Consider the following 19,632-nt stretch of genomic DNA (forward strand, 5'->3'; position numbering starts at 1 on the left):
GGTGTTCGTCAGCATTCATTTCAACTCTTGTGCTCACCTTCATTAACCTCAGACATGGGGAAGCATCTACAAAGGAAGGTGGAGGTTGGGACTTGTGGCCCAGGGGACCACTGCTTTCCAGCACTTTCACTTGAGCCTGCTTGTGGACGTACCTCTCTTTCTCAGGCACCTGCCACAGCTTGCAGGGTCTGTGATGCCCCAAGGGTCCCCCCCATCACGTGTCCTGTGCCCCACGTTGGGCTCCCTGTGACCAGGGTGGGCCACTTTCTTTCTGCCACAAAATTCTCACGAATCAAGTGTGAAATGACAGAAGCCCGGAGGCTTGCCCTGATCTGGTACCCACCCTCTGTCATTAGGGAACAAAGGCTTCCCTATCCCATTGTGCCCTTGAGGAGGTAAGTGGCTATGCCTTGGTGAGGATTGAAACACACTCGGCCCTACCTAGTAGTGACCCCATTCTTCCCCATACAGGCCATCTGGTCACCCAGTTTCCTGTCTCAGGGCCTATGTCCTTCTAGGATGCTATGCCCAGACTTCTGCACAGCTGATGACTTCTTCTCTGGCTACACAGGCAGTGCAGGACCCTCAGCCCTGGTTACTGTGTCACAAGGCAAGGTGGCATTCAATGCACAGGTGAGGACAGCCTGTGTGAAAGACGGTGCCTTTAACCCAGTCCAGCTACCTGTCTCATCCTCCAAAGGTCCTCCCTGGCCCTCCCTGAAGCCTGCCTTTGCCAGCCAGAGGTCTGCCTGGGCTCTTGGGTACCCTGGGAAGAGTTCTGCCCATTGAAGACAAGCACAGGTCCTGCTACACATAACAGCCTAGGTACGCACTGAAGCCACTTCAAAGGAGCAAGTCAGCCTGGAGGAGGGCCTGCACCCAGTCCACATCTGTCCTCCCCTGTCCTTCCTGGCTTTTTCTCCTCCACTCCCATCCTGACAGGAACAGAGGAAACAGCTTAAGCTTATGGGGGAGAGGGAGAGCCTACCCCTCATCGACTGAAATGGGGAAATCTAATCAGCCGTGTCATCTCAAGCAAGGCTCTCTCCCTGTCTGAGCCTCAGTGCTTCATCTAGGAGGGAGGGATGGAAAATCCCCTGGGGAGTGCTGTGATGGACAGGTGGCCCGTGGAAGGGGCTGTCCTGAGGATTGGGCTGCAAAGTGTGCCTGCTACAGAAAGCCAGTCTTTAATGGCTATTCGGGGAGGACACCTCCCAAAGGACCTCAACTTGGTCCTGGCATTCTTGTATTCATTCAACGAACATGGGTTGGGGGCTGAGACCTGATACTGAGGAAGGGTAGTGTCTACCTGAGCTGATACTCATTACCCCAGGAGTCTATCTGAAGTTCCTGTATCAGGCCAGGTGGGGACCAGGAAAGGCTCCTGGACACAGACTGCTTACAGGTGGTACAGAGGAGGGAGGAGGGAGGATGGTGCCCTGGTCTGGAGGGTCTGAAGCTGCCCGTACAGTCTGGAGGGAGGCATCCATGGAGACATGGGAACCTGGAGTTGGAAAACAGGGTCAGGAAATGCAGATCTGGGAGTGGCAGCCCGGAGGTGGCACTTAGGCCCTGACATTGGTCATTATAGCCCTGAGGTCCCAGGAGCCAGGCCAGTACCTAGAGGCTCCATTGTGTCCAGAAGCGGAAAGCAGAGTAGGTGTTGCTAGGAGGGTGAGAAGTTACCTGTGTGCCACGGCTGGATCATGGGAAGTTGAGGACAGGATCTAGCATCCCTAGGCACCCCCTCCCACCCCCCCAGGCTCTGTGTGTGTGCTATAGGGTCTCCATGGCAACCTCAGCTGGTGGGGGCAAGAAGAATACCCTTCCAAGACTGCCTCGCAAGTTAGCACGGCTTGGCGCTGGCCCAGGAAGAGGGCAAGCCCTCCTTCTTAAGTACAGCAGACCCTGCTTCCTTGGGCTTTTCTGGGCTCTCTGGGCTCACAGGGATCCCCCTGCAACCCTCTTACATTGTCACTGAGGCCTGTGCCTGCAAACTGGCCTACCAGGCTAAATCTGGCCTGCTAGCATGTTGTATTTGGCCTGTTTGAGGTTTCTTTCTTTCGGTTTTTTTCTTTTCCTTTTAATGTTTGAGCCAACATTTAAAAATTGGAAGAGTTTACATTTTAAAATCCATATTTTTGGCTCCTACTGAAAAAATTTGGAAGATCTAGCAACTCCGTCCCACATTCCCACATGGTAAGAGATCGGGGGCATGAGGCAGTTGCCCCGCGCAGAGGCACCTAGCTCCCAGTGAGAGAGGCACTTTCCAAACCCACGGGAAGCTACTTGCTCTGGGTCACTCAATATCAAGCATATTGTCACAATCCTACCCCGCCACGTCCCTGGCTCGGTGTCTCTTGATTTCTTTTTGACACTTTAGTTCTCAAAAGAAAAAAAAAAAGTTGGCTTTGAAGTCACTCACACTGGGTTAAGACTGAGCTTCAGTCCCAAGTCTGTAGCAGCTGCAGTTTCCTATGACCGTCCACACCGGCGGTCTCATTTACCTACTACCTGTGGCCAGACAGGACAGAGGCAGGACTAAAACGCAGCACCACATGCGAGTCATCCTCTCCCTCCCTGGAGGAGGCACTGGTTCTCACAGGGTTTTCAGGCTGGTCCCACCCCACCCTGCACCCCTGGCCCAACAGGTCCCCAAGACTCTCAGCTACAACCCCTCTCCGTGTGCCACCCCTGAAGGTTGTAACTAGAGCCTTTGGACCAAGCCTTCCAGAGGCCTGGGTGTCAGCAACTCCTCTTCGCCCTGAAGGTCCTGAGAGGCAGGGCGTGGGGGAGGGGGTAATATATACAGACACAGCTGCAGACAGTGGGGGTCCCTGACTATTAGTGTCTCATGGAGGAGATGGGGACATAACCAGAGTCATTCACTGCTGGGAAAACTGAGGTCCAGGAAGGTAGAAACACCCATCCAGACACACACCGGGCCGCTGGCCCCGGTGGACCCTGAGGAGACTCTGGGGACCTCTAAGAAGCAGAGGACTCTATGCCCCCTCCCAGGACTGGCTCTGCAGGCAAGCCATGAGGATGGACTGGAGACTCACTGCAGCTGGGTTCTGTAGTGTCCTTCCCTGCCCATTAAGGAACATAGAAGGAGATAGCCCATGCAGAGCTTAGAGCAGGATGAGCCAATAGGCACGCAGACCCCTCCCTAGACCACTGGCTATCCCGAGAGCTATAGACCTTTGCTAATGGAGTTCGAAAGAAAGAGAACTCCAGAATAAGCACTGCTCTCCGTAATAGGGTATCTTTAGGAGCCTCTGGTAAACCAGGAAGGCTTGGCTGACCCAGCAATGCTGTGCTACTGTTACCGGGATCGTTTACTCAGATCCCAGACCTGGTTGGCTGCCCTGAAGCCAGGACTTTCACTTCCACCTCCATGACTCATGCTTTGGGTTCTTAGGTCTTCGTTCACACAGATCACAACAAAACTATGATAACGCGGTCAGACAGGACCTGTGAGGAGCAGACTCATTCATTCATGCTCATGCTGGGGTAGGGGGATAGGATTGGGACTCACCCCGTTCAGGCTGGGGGAGCAAGCTGGCTCTCCCTGCTCGCCGCTGCCAAGGCCTGTGGCCTCCTCCAAGGAGTGCCAGGGACACCGAGTCGGATCCTTCTCCTCTGAAGCTGTGACCCTGAGCTGGGGTTCCTGGGTTGGGCCGGTGCTGTGGTCACCTGGAGAGGGCTCCTGGCTGTGCCCTTGGGAGCCCCTGAAGCCCTCTAGGGTCACTGGATCCAGCACACGCACAGTGACCTCATCCAGGAACTTGGAGAAAGGCATCCTGGCCTCCCGCTGGCGGCACAAGCGGGCAAGGGATCCCCCAGCAACCCTGCAGCCTGGGCCAGGGGATTCTGCTGGAGAAGGAGAACCCGGACACCCCAGTGCCCTAGTCTCCCAGCTCGGGTGGGATACGATGTTCTCTGGGCCCGTGCTGGGGCTCTGTTTGTGGCTGTGGATCTCCCTCCTGTGGGCTTCTGCCCTGGATGACAGGAGGGAGCTGGAATGTATCCGTCCAGAGCTTGGAGGGTCAGGGTTCCGGGCCTGGGAGCTGGCTCCAGTAAGCATCCTTCTCAGGCGGTCCAGTGCCATGCTTTCTGTCATGTGTCTCCACAGGCGGGAACACTCATACCCTCTCGGGTCAGGTCACAATGACCAGCGAATGCCCTCCTACCCATTGACTCAATGCCAGCACCCAGCGGCCCCGCCCCTAAAATTGATTGTCATTCAAGTGCCAGAGAGAGAAGGTCACATCCTCAGCTCTGCCCAGTGGGTAGACAGGGGATGCCATGGCCGGAACTAGGAACTGGGGACCGAAGGACAGACAATAGTAACAGCTACCGCTCAGTATAGACACAGGGAAGCCATACGTGCAGCCACGAGGCCGGATTACAAGTGCCGACTAACTCTTCCTAAGAGTGTGCATTCAGGGCCAAGGAGATGGCTCGGTGGGTAGAGTGCAAACGTCAGGAGCTGAATTCAGTTCAGTTAGGAAGCCATATAAACGTGCGAGCGGAGAGGGAGGAGAGGGGAGGGGAGGAGGGGGGAGGGCAAGAGAGAGGGGAGTGCTGGGAGTCGAGAGGAGGATATGGGGGGAAGACGGAGGCAGAGAGTACTGGGAGAGACAACTCCGGTACAAGTTAGAAACCCAGGACAATGGAAACTCCCGAGATCTATGAAGTTGACCCTAGCTACGACTCCTAGATATGGGAATATGGAGCAGGAACCAGCCATCTCCTGTGACCAGGCAAGGAGGCATTGGAACACTAACCCATCCACAGAACCTTAGATCCACAATCTGTCCTGCCCACGGGATGTGCAGGAGCAAAGATGGAGTGGAAACTGAGGGACGGGCCAGCCCATAACCGGTCCAGTTTGAGACCCATGCCACGAGAGGGACCCACCCCTGATAGTAATGATATTCTGCTCAACTTGCAGATAGGGACCTAGCATAACTGTCATCCAAGAGGCTTCACTCAGCAGCTGATGGAAACAGGTGCAGAGACCCACAGCCAAACATTAGGCAGAGCTTGGGGAATCCTGTGGAAGAGGAGGAGGAAGGACTGAAGGAGCCAGGGAGGTCAAGGACACCACAAGAAAACCTACAGAATCAACTGACCTGGGCCCATAGAGACCCACAGAGACTGAACTAGCTAAACAGAGAGCCTGCATGGGACAGACCTTTGCACATGTGTAACAGATGTGCAGCTTGGTCTTCATGTGGAACCCCTAACATCAGGAGCACGGGCTGACTCTGTTGCCTGCCTTCGGATCCCTTTCCCCTAGCTGGGCTGCCTTGTCGAGCCTCAATAGAAGATGTGCCTAGAGTTACTGCCATTGATATGCCGAGGCTGGTTGATATTCCTAGGAGGCTTCCCCTTTTCTGAGGAGAAGAGGAGGAGGGGTGTGTGGGGGCAGGGGAGGGAGGAGAGAGGGAGCAATGGGAGGAGAGGAGGGAGGGGAAACTTCGATTGATCAAGATGCAATGTAAATAAACAACTTAATAATAATAAATAAGTAAGTAATAAACTCGAAAGCGGTAGACCTCTCTGTCACTGCTGCGCTGGAGAGAGGGAGGCAGGTGGCCAGGGAGCTCTCAGGCCAGCCAGTCTAGCTGAACTGGGTGGAGAGCAACAGGAAGTCAAATAATGTTAACCTCTCACTTTTTAGATGTACACATACAAACATGTACACACATCACACACCTACCAAAAAAAAAAAAAAAAAAAGAACAAAGAAAATGCATTTTCATCTGGGATGCAAGATAGCATCCCAGCTAAAAGCCCATACTTTCCAGGCTCCCTTGCAGCCAGGGAAATGAAAAACACCGGGTGCATCACTTAGGGAGCTCTCTACCACAGTCCGGGCAGCTTCCCCACATCCTACAAGGTCCCACTCCTCCACCCCTCTGACTCTCTGTGGTTGGAGCTGTGACAGCCGCATTGCACCATGAAGCACACTTGTGGCAAAGGCCATATGCAGAGACAAGAGGAACAGAAGGACAAGACAAAACTGGATCCTCACAGTAGCCCTACCCTTCCTGCCCGTGTTGTCACCTTAACTGGAGAAAGATAGCCCTGTCCTGCTTACGTCATAGCTACTCTAGTCTTGGTGGCTAGTGTACCAGGGAGATACGCAGGGATGAGGTGGGTGGTGACGGCTGCTAACTCTGGAGTGGGGACTTGTAGTGATGGCCCAGCGACATGGGGTAGTGCCATGAGGCAGGAAAGCTGTGCACGTGGGCCACCCCTGAGCTTCCCAGGAAACTAAAGCGGTAGCAGCCCAGGCCCTCAGCCATCTAGCAGCCTCCACTACTACCTGTCCACACTGCACATCTTGAAGTCTACTAGGACGCCGCAGGATGAGCCCCCAAGGTGCCAGCTTTCTGGGTGCTGCTAGACACCTCTTTGGAGGCCATGGTAGCCATCCTAATGGTGGCAGGATTCAGCAGGCTGCAGCACCACCGAGGGCTTAGCTGCCCAATGTGGGAAAACTGCAACCAGCTCTGTGCTACCCCGACCACCTCCCCACCACCTCTACCATCACCTCTCAGGCCCCACGTGCCACCAAGTCTCACCTGCAACCCTGTGATCACCTGTCTCCCACATGGGGCCATACCAGCTCTGTAAACCTCGGCCTAGGCAACTCAACAGTGTCATATGTCCACCCGGCTTGCAGAACTCTGAAGATCCAGGGCTGTCCCACCACTGCCCCCAGAGGAATGCATCTAGTTCTCGAATGTGCCAAACTCTCAGTGCCCCAGGGGCCTTTGTAACACATGTGCGTGCTCTTCATTCTCTTCCTCATCTAACTTTTGACTAGCCTTTAGAGCCCCAGTTCCGTAGTTTGTCCCTTGCTGTCCCCACAATTAGATCAGATATGTCTGCCAGTGTCTTTCATACCCACTGCCTTTCTCACGACACAGCCCCCCAGCAATCATCTGCTCGGTCTCTGTGGCTTTCACTTGAATAACAATTCTCTGCACTGCATCTGACACATAGCACAGGCTTAACACGGCTTAGAATGGATGGGTGGATGGGGGGCTGGGTGGATGGATGGATGGGTGGGTGGATGAATGGATGGATGGGTAGGTGGGTGGGTGGGTGGATGAATGGATGGGTGGGTGGGTGGATGGATGGATGGGTGGGTGGGGGGAGGGATGGGTGGATGGATGGATGGGTGGGTGGGTGGATGAATGGGTGGATGGATGGGTGAGTGGGTGGGTGGATGGGTGGGTGGATGGAATGGATGGATGGATGGATGGATGGATGGATGGTGGGTGGATGGATGGGTGGGTGGATGGATGGTGGGTGGATGGATGGATGGGTGGGTGGGTAGGTGGGTGGATGAATGGATGGCTGGCTGGATGGGTGGGTGTATGGATGGAGGGATGGATGGATGGATGGATGGATGGATGGATGGATGGGTGGATGGATGGAGGGGTAGATGGATGCATGGGTGTATGCATGGAGGGGTAGATGGATGAATGAGTGAATGGATGGATGAATGGATAAATGGGTAAGTAGATGAATGGATAGGTGGGAAGACAGACTAATGAATATGTAGGTGGATGGATGGATGGATGGATGGATGGATGGATGGTTGTGTAAGGGACTGAGTGGATGAATGAATGGATGAATGGGTACATGGATAGATGGATAGAGTAATGGATGGACAGGTGAATGAATGAATTGGTAGATGGATGCGTAAATGGGTAAGCAGATGGAGAGGTGGGTGGATGGATAGACTAATGAATGAATTGGTGGATGGATGGACAGGTGGATGGATAGATGGGTAGGCAGATCTATGAGTAAGGAAATGAGTAGCTAGCTGGATGAATGGGTAGGTAGGTAGATGGATAGACTCACTGATGAATAGGTGAATGAATGACTGAGTGGGTGGGTGGATGGATGATGGGTGGGTGGATGAGTGGATAGATGGGAAGGTGGATGTGTGTGTAAGGTTTGGCTGGAGGGGTGGATGAATGGGTAGGTGGATGATGGATGGGTAGGTGGAAAGATGGATGGGTGTGTAAGGGAGTGGGTGGATGGATGAATGGGTAGATGAATCAATGGAGGGGGATGTAGGGGAATGGGTGAATGAATTTGTCAATGGATGGGTGGGTAGCATGAAAGATATGCAAGTTCAGATATTGGCCCCCAGGTATCGTCCCAACCTGATGCAAGCCTACTTTGGGCTGGAATTTGGATGAAGATGTATGGAAGTCTCCAGTCCCTGGAAGAACAACAGCGTCCCTGCCACAATGCCTGACGTTTCCTCTGCATTCCCAACCTTCCTCCACCCCTAACTCGTCACCTGATAGAACAGACCCCTTGGACTGGAGGACCCGAGGTTAGATCCTTCCCAATGGCCCATCAGACCTTGGAGCACCCTCTCATCTAACTGTATCCAGGTCTGCAGGGTAGGCAGGGCAGTAGGAAGTATGATGGGCAGAGGTCCCAGCAGAACTTGGGGTTCACTGGCAGGGGCTCTCATTTGCCTATGGCACCAGCATGTGTGGTCCCTAGAGGACCTGGGGCTCTGGCCAGCAGGTCCTTTGAGCCTATTCCTGAGTTCCGGCCATATCAGATGAGTTTCTGTTGTCATAACAACCTACTGGCTCTCAGGCCGGCCATCACAACTCGTGGTCTGGGCCTGCTAGCCTCTTGGTAGCCTGAGTTATCATCTCAAGAAGGGATCCCCACTCCTGCCCACCTCCCAAGCCCTCCAGGGCACCACTCTCCCTCTGGTGGGTTGCATGGCAAGTCTGTTCTCCATCGTGGTGGCACAGGATACCATAGGTGATGTAAAAACTCTGGGGAGAGGAAGGAGAGGCAGATGCTGCCTGCAGCTCCGAGGCCCCACGTACAGGCAGGTGGTAAGCCCTGAGAACCCAAGTCATCTTGTTCTCATGATTCTCCAAGCGAGGGACAGCCACTCTGTCTCCAGAGGAAGATCTGGGATGTACTGGGAAATACACACGGTTCATCACAGACCACGTATAGAGCAGGCACCCTAGAGACCACTGCTTCTTTCCAGCATTCTCCAAGCACCAGATTTGCCCCATGCTCCCCTTCATGGAAGCAATTCCAAAAAGTCCCCTGGGACACTTAGCTTCCTGCTGATAGCACAGGGATCCCCTGCCCCCCCCAGACAGCCACAGCTCTTGGCTATCAGAATCCATGGTGCCTCACACCTACTCTGTGGATTATGTCACTCAGATTCAACCATCTCTCACTCCTCAGAAAGGAAGTGAGCTCAGGCTACCCAGACCTTCCTCAGGGTCTCCCCAACCATGAGAGAAGCCTCCCATGTGATTGTCAGGCTGGCTGCTCATCTCTAGATTGGGCATCATGAATGCTACATGCCTCCCTGAATTCATATACAGGGGAGCTCATTCCTTGGTGGGGTGAGCACAGGGGCCACTGATTTAGGACTCAGCATGAGGGTCTGATCCTCCTCCAGCTCTGCTCAGTTGTCTGTCTCTGAAGCAGAGGAATCCAGGCGCACGTGAACAGAGAGCGGCACCCAGAGGGCATGGCCTGATGCTCCACCTACGCATTGTGCCAACTGCCTTCCACCCACAGGTCCCGTAGCTATTCACCCAGCCTTCCAGGTCTGCACCTGCCAACCGCTGACAGGCGCTTATCCAGCCGTCATTCACGACCTCACTCCTGAGTCTACTGGCCGCCCGCTCGACCGTGTACCATTCCTGCAACTTGTCTTCACGGGTTGATGTGTGCACATCCGTGCACAGGCCTGCCCTTCCACACCTAGGTCTAGGTGTCATTCACTGTCACTGCTCCTCTTGGACCCCTCTGTCCATCCGATTCTACCTCTTACCAACAGGAATTCAAGATTCTCCCTACCCCAGCACTCACTCAGGAATCTAGCTATTCACACAGCCATTCCCTCCACGTCTATAAGCACACATTTTGATGCTTCCTCTGTATCCATCCCTCTCGTCACCCACATATCCCCTGACATCTACACAACCACCCCTCCATTCATCTGTCCTGCCCCAAGACCAGAAATCAATTCGCTTTGCACTCAGGCCTCAACATTTCCTTCTACTCATTGGGTCCTCACTCTAGATCAGCTCTTCCAGCTGTTCCCATACATTTCCTTTTCTCTTATAACCACCAGGCTTCCCCACCGCCCCACCTCTCAGATCTCTACTTACCTACGACGGGTCTACCCTGCTACATACTCCCACCCATACATTACTGCCTGCCTGTTGGTATCGTCTCCCCTCTCCTCCATCCCAGCATGCACCACCAGTGGCACACCCTAGAGCCTCTCCATCTGTCTTCCTACCCCACCTTCCAATTTGGGTCAAAGCTTGTTGATTGCACACAACTTTGACTCACTAGCTCAGCCTAGGGCTTGATAGCTGCTGCTTTTCTGAAGGAGATTCCCTCTGAAGCAGCATTCTGACCCTGGGCTCATTGTTGGCCTCTTCTTGACTATCGGGACATAGAGATCTCTCCCCACTCCCTGCTATACTGGCCAATGTCTACATCTCTCACTAGACGGCAAACTCCTGAAGGCTGGTTTACCCAACTGATAGCATGTATCAAGAAACTTGCAGAAACTATGCAAGGTGAACAGAGAATGCCCCCATCCATTTACCCATCTGTCCATTCTAAGTCTGACCCAGCAGGGACAGTGCTGTCCAACTGTCAGTCACCAGTCACCTGCTGGGGCCTGCCTCTTCAGGCTGTGCCAGAGCCTTGACCTCTGACACGGGGCTCTGTAGAGGTTTAGGACCTTGCATGAGGTTACACAGCAAACCAGTGCAGAACAGAGACTGGAACCAAAGTTCTCCATCGGTCCCATGACCAGCGCTGAGGCAGGATGGGAGGTGAGAGAGGACCCTGGGACAACTGTGGACCAACGCAGTGAGCTTGCAGCTCTGAACATTGGAGTCCTAAGCTGGAAGGACTGCCCTGGCCTTGGACTGAGCATTTCTGAGAGATGCTTTCCGTGGTTCTTAGACTCACGCCTTCTCACTTCCTGCGAGCCTTGTCCTGATACCCCCAGCACTAACTTCAGCTCCCCCAGTTTAGCCTGTGGTCCTTCTCTGGTAAGCTGTAGGGGATTCTTGTGGACTGTGTCCAAGCCCTGTTGACCGATGAGCTGTACCCCCCTCCTCCCGTGCACTCATTCATTCACTTATCTATCCATTCACTCTCCGGGATGCTGCTACGGGAATGGTGCTGATGACGATACCCAGTACACAGTCAGTATTCTATAAATGGCAACCACTGCAGGCCAACCAGATGCTCAAGGCCTTGAGAGAGAGAGGGAGAGTGTAACTGGAAAGTTCCCGTCCCGACTGCTTCACACTGAGTTCTGCTCTTGGCTTATGTGGGTCTCTCATCCGACTTCCAGTCTACGGGAAGCTCTTACAGGCCGTGGCCCCAGGCAGCCCTGTCTTCCAGCAGTTCCAGGTTTGGTTACACAGAACAGGCCACAGGAATGAATGCACGCACGCGAGACAGTAACTTGGCGGGGTCCTGGGTGCTGTGCAGCAGCCCCTCGCCTTGCGCCTGCATCTGCCACTGTGCTTGCTTTCCAGAGCCGCCCTGATTATAGTGAGCTGTGGGAAAATTAAGGGTTTGCAGGAGACTGCCAGGCCCTGCTGCTGCCTCCCCGCCCTGCTTGTCACAGATGCCAGGCAGAGCCGCCCCCAAGGGCCACTTGCCCTAGTGGGCTGCCCAGACACAGCAGAGTGGATAAGGGGCTTTCTCTGAGACCTTCTCATAGCCTAGACTTGTTAGTAGCAAAGATCACTTGTGCCTGGCCACTGAGGGAACTGAGGCCCAGAGAACGAAAGAAACTATCCCACGCTTCTAGGGGTCCAGTGTATTGGAACCTCAGGATAAGGGAGCCCATTAAGATGATGTCCCACATGTGCCCAAGGTGCTAGTCCGGGGACTGCACTGGTGGGCCAACCCTGGCCATCAGGGCTGCACACCTGCATGGCTCCCTTCTCTTGCAGCCAGCATTTGCTCCAGGGGACCTTCCTAGCTCCCATCCTGCTCGCTCAGGAAATTCAGGGATGTTGCCCACGCAGCTCTTGCCCCAAAGGAACCTTGTTCTGATGGGGTGGGCACACACGAGGAAGGAAACACCTCTAAACCAGGCAGGAAGCGGAAATGCTAGGGGCAGAATTCCCAGCCAACTTGCTGGGGCTCTGTGAGCAGGTCAGTGCCTGCAGAATGGCTCTGACAGCCTCAGTTTCCTCGCCTGTCAATGGGGAGGGCTGCTGGCGGCCTGCTAGGGCCGCCTGAGATGAAGATACCCGAGGCTTGCGCGGGCCAACGCGCGGCCCACGCTCAGGAAGCGGCCCCTGGCCAGTCTCCTTCCGGCTCTGCGGCCTCTCCAGGGCCGCCCCCCGAACGGGGTGGGCTCAGCCGGGGCCCCCACACCCGCCTTCCGCAAGTCCTCAGGCCGCACGCGCACAGCAGAGGCGGAGGCCCGGCCGCCCCGCCCCGCGCGAGGGCCCCGGGCCCCGGCGCCACCCAGGGCCGCCGCGGGCGCGCGCAGGGACCGCCCCGGCGCAGTGCCCGCCGCCCCGCCCGCCCCGCGCCCTGCCCGCCCGGCTCTCGGGTACTCACCGCCCGGCGAAGCCGGCCCGGCCGCCGGCCGCCCGTCCACATGGCCCCGGCTCTGCGCGCCTGAGCCCGCGGCCGGGGCTCCCCAGCGCCCCGCTTCCCGCAGGGAGCGCCCGCCCCGCCCCCGGCCCGGCTCCCCGCCAGCCCCGGCCCCGCGCAGCCGCGGCTGCTCCGGCGCTTCCCCGCGCCGCGCCGGGCAGGGCGCACGTGGTGGGCGCGGGGCGCACAGGGCGCGGAATGGCGGCGCGCGGGGTGAATGAGTCCCGCGCACATGAATGGCGGCGGGCATGAATGGAGGAGTATGGGGTGCAACAACATGTGTCCTGGGCACTGCCTGGGTCAACTTGATGGGGGCCTTCAGCATTTAGTAGGCACCTGCTGTGTACCGGCCAGCCCCTCTCGGGTCCCCAGGGACCGACTTGGCAGTGAGGGACAGGTGCCTGCCCTCAGGGAGCTGGCAGTTTACAGACAGCAAAGTGGCTTCCAATAGTGTAGCCCACTGCCCTACCCTCTCCAAGTTCCTGCCAATGCCTAGCCCCCATACCTGTCATGGACTCCTTAAACAGCAGTAGCCCTCTGCCCACTTTTGGGCCTAACCTGTAAATCTTTATTTGGGAGCCCCGTAATAGTGGAGAGGCTCCTTCCTTCCAAGAAGTAATCAAATAGGAATGATGACTTCAGGAGGACCACTGTGGTTGGGGTAGAGCATCCCTCCTTTTGGCCCCAGTAGCGCTCAGGACTTGGCAGACTCTGGCATAGTGGCGCTGAAGGTTCCAACCAATTGGAGCACAAACTGGAGCACGTGTGGAGGTCAGCATAAGTCCTGAGAAACCAAGGTGCCCTCCGCCCCAGCATCTTTTCAGTCTAGTGGCGTCAAGCACACGGGGCCAGGAAGGATGTGGGGTGAAAGAGACATCAGAGCCTACCTTTGGCTTCTCCCAGGGCCTGTGGGCTCAATGGCTCATGTGTGTTAATGGTCTCCTATCACAAGGCAGATAAGGGGGTACTAGCAGCGAACACAGCATGTATGTTGACTTTGTACCGTGGTAAAACATGCATGGCAAGAGGTAGCATTTTAATCACCTTTAAGTGTACAGTCCAGGGGCAGTGAGTAAATCCGTGCTGTCACGGGGCTGTCACCACCATCCACCTCTCTGCCTTATGTGCTGTGTACACTGCAGCTTCTCTCTCCTTTAATTAGGGGAGTAGCTGGTGCATTCAGGCACCGTGACAGTGCAGGAAAAGGGTGCTGACAGGGAAGGAAGAGAGAGGCAATGAAAGCGAGTCTCTGGAAGGAACGGGCAGACAAGAAGGTAGAAGTTAGGTGCGTCCCCTCTCCCCGGGGACATTATTTTGTAACAGGTGCAGAAGGTGAGGGTCAAGTGTGCCTCAGGATGTCCCCACCCCCACCCCCCAGACTCTAGGAGCAGGGACCACAATTGGGACAGGTCCAAGAAGGCAGCACTGGCCCACAGTGTCCGGCTTATGCTAACCTCTGACTCAACGGTGGATGTGTCTTTTGCTCTGGGGATCTGGGTGACCACCAATCCTGATCCCTGCTGTCCTCACAGAGGTGGAGTAGCCCTTCAAGTCCTACGTTACCCCATACACAGCTCCAAAGGCCTGAGGGGGAAGAACACAGGACACAAATGCAGTTCCTAGAACTGGGTTCTAGCTACCTCTCCTGCCCTGGGCTGTAACCTTTCCCTAGAGATGGGTCCTACTCAGATGAAGCCGGAATGTTGTTCTCCTCTGCCCTGCCTCCTCTACTGCTAACGCACAGATGGCTAGGGAGGAGGGGGAGGGGCGGGTGGCTTCTGCCTGCCATACTTAGGAAGTCTACAGACTCGCCTGGGAAGGCCTTTAAGCAACCTGACTCTGGAGCTGCTCCCAAGGCCTTGTTTCATCCCTCCCCCGACTAGACCACCTTCATCTCCCACCAGTGGGGAGGGGGCAGGGAGAAAGCTGGCCCTGGCTGTGGGTCTGTGTCCCTGTCACTCTCCATGTGAAAGGTGGTACTAGTTCAGACGGTGCAACTGAAGCTTAGGGGCCATGCCTCGTCCCAGAGGCCCCTAGCAAGGAGAAAACTGATCGAGGATTTGAGCCATCGTTGGTCTGGCTATCCAGTGCCCCCTATCCTTGTCTGACCTTCTGCAGGGCCCTCTCCTAGGTGGAGGAAAGCCTAGGGCTGCCACCTAAAGAGTTCGCCAACATTTGAGAGCCCAGGGCTTTTGTGTTCAGAACAGCAGAGTCTGGTAAGGAAGCAGAGCAGGCTTCCTAGAGGAGGCCTGTCTTGAGCTAGGGTGAAAAGAAAGGACAAAGATGGCTGGACATGGGGAGTACTACCTTGTGTGGTAGAGGCCTTTGTCCTCACTTCCTGTCCCCAACCCTCCTCAGTTTCTCAGAAGTCTGGACACTAGGGTTCCATAACTGTCCCAACATACTTGTGCCATCTCAGAAGCAGAAGTGGGTTGCTCTTGCGGAAGTATCCTTGCTGGCCTTGGCCAGTCACAGGAGGGACTCCCTCACCCCCACGAAGCATTTGTCTCAGTGAGGCCCATTCTTCCACGGTCCCTCCTCCTCCTTCCTGGTCACTCGCTGCACACCTGAGACCGTCACTGGGTCACGCCTTTTGTCACACTGTGGGTCTTACAGGCAAGGTTCTGGGGCCCCAAACCTATAGCAAGGAGCCTGGTTTCCCCATCAGTCACTATAGCCACAGGCTCAGGAGTCTCTCCTGTGTCCAGGTTGTCCTTCTGTCTCCATCCACCCACAGGGATGCTTACTATATATATCCTGATCAAACAGCCCAGTGAGGAAAGCTCCTGGAATGGCCTCAGGTCTGTCCAGATCCCCTACTTCTGTTCCTAAGGGGATGCTTGATTTTCCCTTCCAACTTCCCATACCTTGTCTCCCAGCAAGAGTGGAGTCCCATTTGAGTGCGTTGTGTTCTTAATATCCCCGTATCTTCCATTCCTACCTGGGACAGCTAATGAAGGACAAACTGGGAGTGCCCTCACCGCCTCCACCACTGGCTAGACCTGTGGCCTGGGTCCTGGGAGTCCATCTCTAAGCTTCTGTTTCCTGTGAGTGTTCTTGGGTCACCTTTGGAATGGGCTCCACCTTTGTCTGTGCATTTTCCCATATGCTGTTCAGCGATTGGGTGAAGCCTGAGAAGGATTCACCCTGCAGGGAGAGTGAGGTAGGGGTCACAGGACCAGGAGGCTCCAACGCTGGGCAAAGCCAGTGTGCCAGACATGGACTCCCCACCGGGACGCAAGGTGGCAGCAGGGCCACAGCCGCCGGGACATGAGCAGACTGCCCTCATTGAAAGCAGGAACTCTGAGGCGGCCACCAATTTTCCTCACTCCACTGGGCAGGAAAATTATTTCTGCCGGGTTTGTGTGTCCTAGCCAGTATTCGTGCCTGTGAGAGATCTAGCCTGTCCGCCCTAGGAGACTGGGAGTTGTGCTGAGGACAGGACCAGCCTATACCAGTGGGGCTGGGTGGCAAGAGTCAGGAGGTGGGAAAAAGCCCTGGCTGAGCTGGTGGGCAGAGCTCTCTGCCACCAGCCTCCTCTGGTGCCTGTAGTTGGCAGGGCTATTCTCGGTCCTAGTGTCTCTTTCTCTGGGCGCTATACTAGTGACCCCAACCAGAGTGTTGACCTCATTCCCAAATTCACACACCAGGAGAAGAGGCCCCAAAGGAACTTCCCAGAAGGGCTCTCAGGCACAAGGCTCGTGGGGATGCTAGGGACATCGCCTCTGACCCACAGCCCCTGGGCCTATCTTAACCTCCTACCAGGGGTACTGGAATGAAGCTTCTGGGATTTAAACAGAGATCTTACTGCCTCATCCCCATGCTCTGAAATAACTATTGGTCTCAAGTGACTTAAAGCAGTCAGGGGTGGCAAGGGCCAGAGGCGGAGAACTCTGGAGGTTTCCTCTGACAGGAGGGGCTGGTGAAGTGTTTACCTCAGAGCAGTGTGAACCAGGGGTGGGGTATAAATGGGTGCAGCACTTGCAAGATGCTGCAGCCAGAGCTGAGGCTTAGAAGCCCAGAGTGCTGTTCGTATGAGGCCAGAGGTTAGAACAGGAAACACAAATAAGGTGGCCCTGGTGACTCAAACAACACGAGGTTTTCTCTTCTAAAATGGGACAGTTTTGAAAGCAAACCATCAGTAAAGGACTTTTGATGACCTAAGGTAAAGAGTTTGACGGCAATTCATGAGGGCTTTAGCGCTAGAGGAAACCATGCGTTCAGCTCTGAAGGCAGCCTTTGCCTGGCTTCTCCCAGGATCTGTGGGCACTCCTAAGGGGCAGGCTGCTGGGGGATCTGCCTGTTTCAGGTTCAGTCCTGTGCTCTTCCTCCTCTCAGGACAGCCCTTCCCTACACCATGTCCCTAGGGCCAACTGGATTCCTGCTTCTCCCTGACACATTAATTCTTCCCTTTCTCTGGTTGTCATGGACCTCTAGGGACAGGAGAACCCCAGCTTGGAGTTTGCTAGGCCTGGCCTAAATTCTGAGCTCAAGGGGCCCATCCTTACCCACGAGTGGGTCGTGGACTTAGGGCTGTTGAGAGAATGGTCAGAATAAAAATGGGATTTCTTGGACCAATTCCAACTCAAATAAATAAAAAGGTTAGGAAGGAAATTTGTATGGTAAAGTGCTTGCCCCACAGACATAAATAAGGACGAATTTGTATCCCCCACAGAAAGAGTTTGGTGCAGTGACACATACCTATTAATCCTAGCACTGGGTAGCCAGAGATCAGAGATTCACAGAACTCTCAAACTCACTGGCTGGCCAGTCTAGCTGAATTTTAGAGCTCCAGATTGAGAGAGGAGGGAGAGAGGAGAGAGAGAGAGAGAGAGAGAGAGAGAGAGGCAGAGACAGACAGAGACAGACAGAGAGAGACAAAGAGAGACAGATAGACAGAGAGAGAGACAGAAACAGAGAGAGACAGAGAGGACAGAGACAGAAACAGAGAGAGACAGAGACAGACAGAGACAGACAGACAAAGAGAGACAGAAACAGAGAGAGACAGAGAGGACAGAGACAGAAACAGAGAGAGAAAGAGACAGAAACAGAGAGAGAGAAAGACAGACAGACACAGAGAGAGACAGAAACAGACAGAGACAGACATAGACAGAGACAGAGACAGACAGAGAGAGACAGAGAGAGACAGAGAGACAGAGACAGACAGAGACAGACAGACAGACAGAGAGACAGAGAGAGATAGAGACAGAGACAGACAGAGAGACAGAGACAGACAGAGACAGAAGACAGAGAGAGAGATAGAGACAGAGACAGACAGACAGAGAGAGACAGAGAGAGACAGAGACAGAGAGACAGAGAGAGATAGAGACAGAGACAGACAGACAGAGAGAGAGAGACAGAGAGAGACAGAGACAGAGAGACAGAGAGAGATAGAGACAGAGACAGACAGAGAGACAGAGAGAGACAGAGACAGAGAGACAGAGAGACAGAGAGAGATAGAGATAGAGACAGACAGACAGACAGACAGACAGAGAGAGAGTTCTCGGATCCTATCACCTGGTGGTAACCATTACAGAATATGAGCAAAGCTTCCAGCTGCACAGGGACACACCCGAGAGGATCTCCATGAGCCCCAGTCATTCCTGCCTTAGGTGGCCCTTACCATCTTCAATGCCTATGGCCCAGGACTGTGGCCTATGTTTCAGAGTCCCGAGGAAATTCTCTTCATCTTTCCTTTTGAACCTTGCTTCTCCATAAGCTCTTCAACTGTATTCATGTCTCATTGCATGCACACACTCAAACCGTGGGCTCTGCTAACCTCCCTGTCCTTGAGAAGCTCCTGCAGTTTTTGTTGGCAGCATTGAGCTGTCTGTTATAAAGATGGGAAGCAGGGTCTGTGATAGCCCCTGAGCCCCGGTGTGCCTAGGAGGCTGCATCCATGGCAAAGCTGGAAGACAGTGGCTCCGAGATGGGATGAGCCCATCAGAAATCTTTTTGCTTTTCGCTTTGTGCATGTTACAGCTTTATTGAGGCGTGAAGTACACAGCTCATAGTTACAGTGTAATGTGATAAGTTTTGACATATGCAGATGCCGAGAAACCATCACCACAATCAAGAGAACGTGAATTTTCGTCAATTGTGAGCATTTTCTGGTTCTTGGAGTAAATCTCCCTCCCTCCACCCTAGCAGTATTACTGATCTACCTCCATTGTTGCAGATAGCATTGCGTGTTTTTGATACTTACAGAGTCATATTCTATGTGCTCCTTCCCCCCCCCATGGTGTGTGTGTGTGTGTGTGTGTGTGTGTGTGTGTGTGTGCCTTTGTGCATAGAGCATGAGCCCGAGATTCACCCAAGCATGTGTTTCAATAGCTCAACCTTTTTTTTAAATGGCGAGTAGTACTCCATCAGATACGTTATTGTTTCTAAAATATATTCATCTATGAATGGACACCTGGCTTTTCCCAGGTTTCCTTTAGCTACTGTAAACAGAGCCACCATGACTAGCCATGCACAAATCACCATGGGCAGATCCAGTTCTTTGATTTCCTTTGGGTAAGCACCTTAGAGTAGAGCTAAATCACATAGTAGGTGCTTTGTCCACAAGCTGCCATGCTGTTTCCAAATGCTGGTAGCATCTTGCATCCCAGCCAGCAGAAGATGAGGGCACTAGTTGCTCCCTATCCTCGTCAACTCTTGGCATGTTCTTTTTAGCCACCTGCCTTCGGTTTGCATTTTTCAAATGCCAGCAGACATGGGGAAACCTACTTCACAAGTCTTTGTACTCAGTTGTAATGTTCTCTATGTATCTAGATTTTACAAAACCTTTTGTTTGCCTTTCCACTTTCTTAAAAGTGAAAAAGTTCATAGTTCCCAGTAGTTTGTATTAAGGTAGCTTTTCTGAGCAGTGACTGATACAGTTTCTGCCAATTAGTCTACTTTGTGTCTTCCAAGCTTGCTGTTGTAGCAGGATCTCCTTGTAAAGCCCTTAGA

General features: G+C 54.1%; 1 protein-coding gene across 2 annotated transcripts in view; it reads right to left on the reverse strand.

Moving 5' to 3' along the window:
- The window catches only part of Begain (brain enriched guanylate kinase associated), a 35,035-nt gene extending 22,321 nt beyond the window's left edge, over nt 1–12,714 (reverse strand). The window contains exon 1 of one of the 2 annotated variants that reach the window (XM_032908418.1): nt 12,643–12,714. In XM_032908418.1, the coding sequence (XP_032764309.1) occupies nt 12,643–12,684 (42 nt within the window). In that variant the 5' untranslated portion in view covers nt 12,685–12,714. The remainder of the gene's footprint in view (nt 1–12,642) is intronic. The other variant, XM_032908419.1, reaches the window with a different exon arrangement.
- Nucleotides 12,715–19,632: the final 6,918 nt, after the last annotated feature.

Source organism: Rattus rattus, chromosome 7 (assembly GCF_011064425.1).
Source record: "Rattus rattus isolate New Zealand chromosome 7, Rrattus_CSIRO_v1, whole genome shotgun sequence".
NCBI lineage: Eukaryota > Metazoa > Chordata > Mammalia > Rodentia > Muridae > Rattus > Rattus rattus.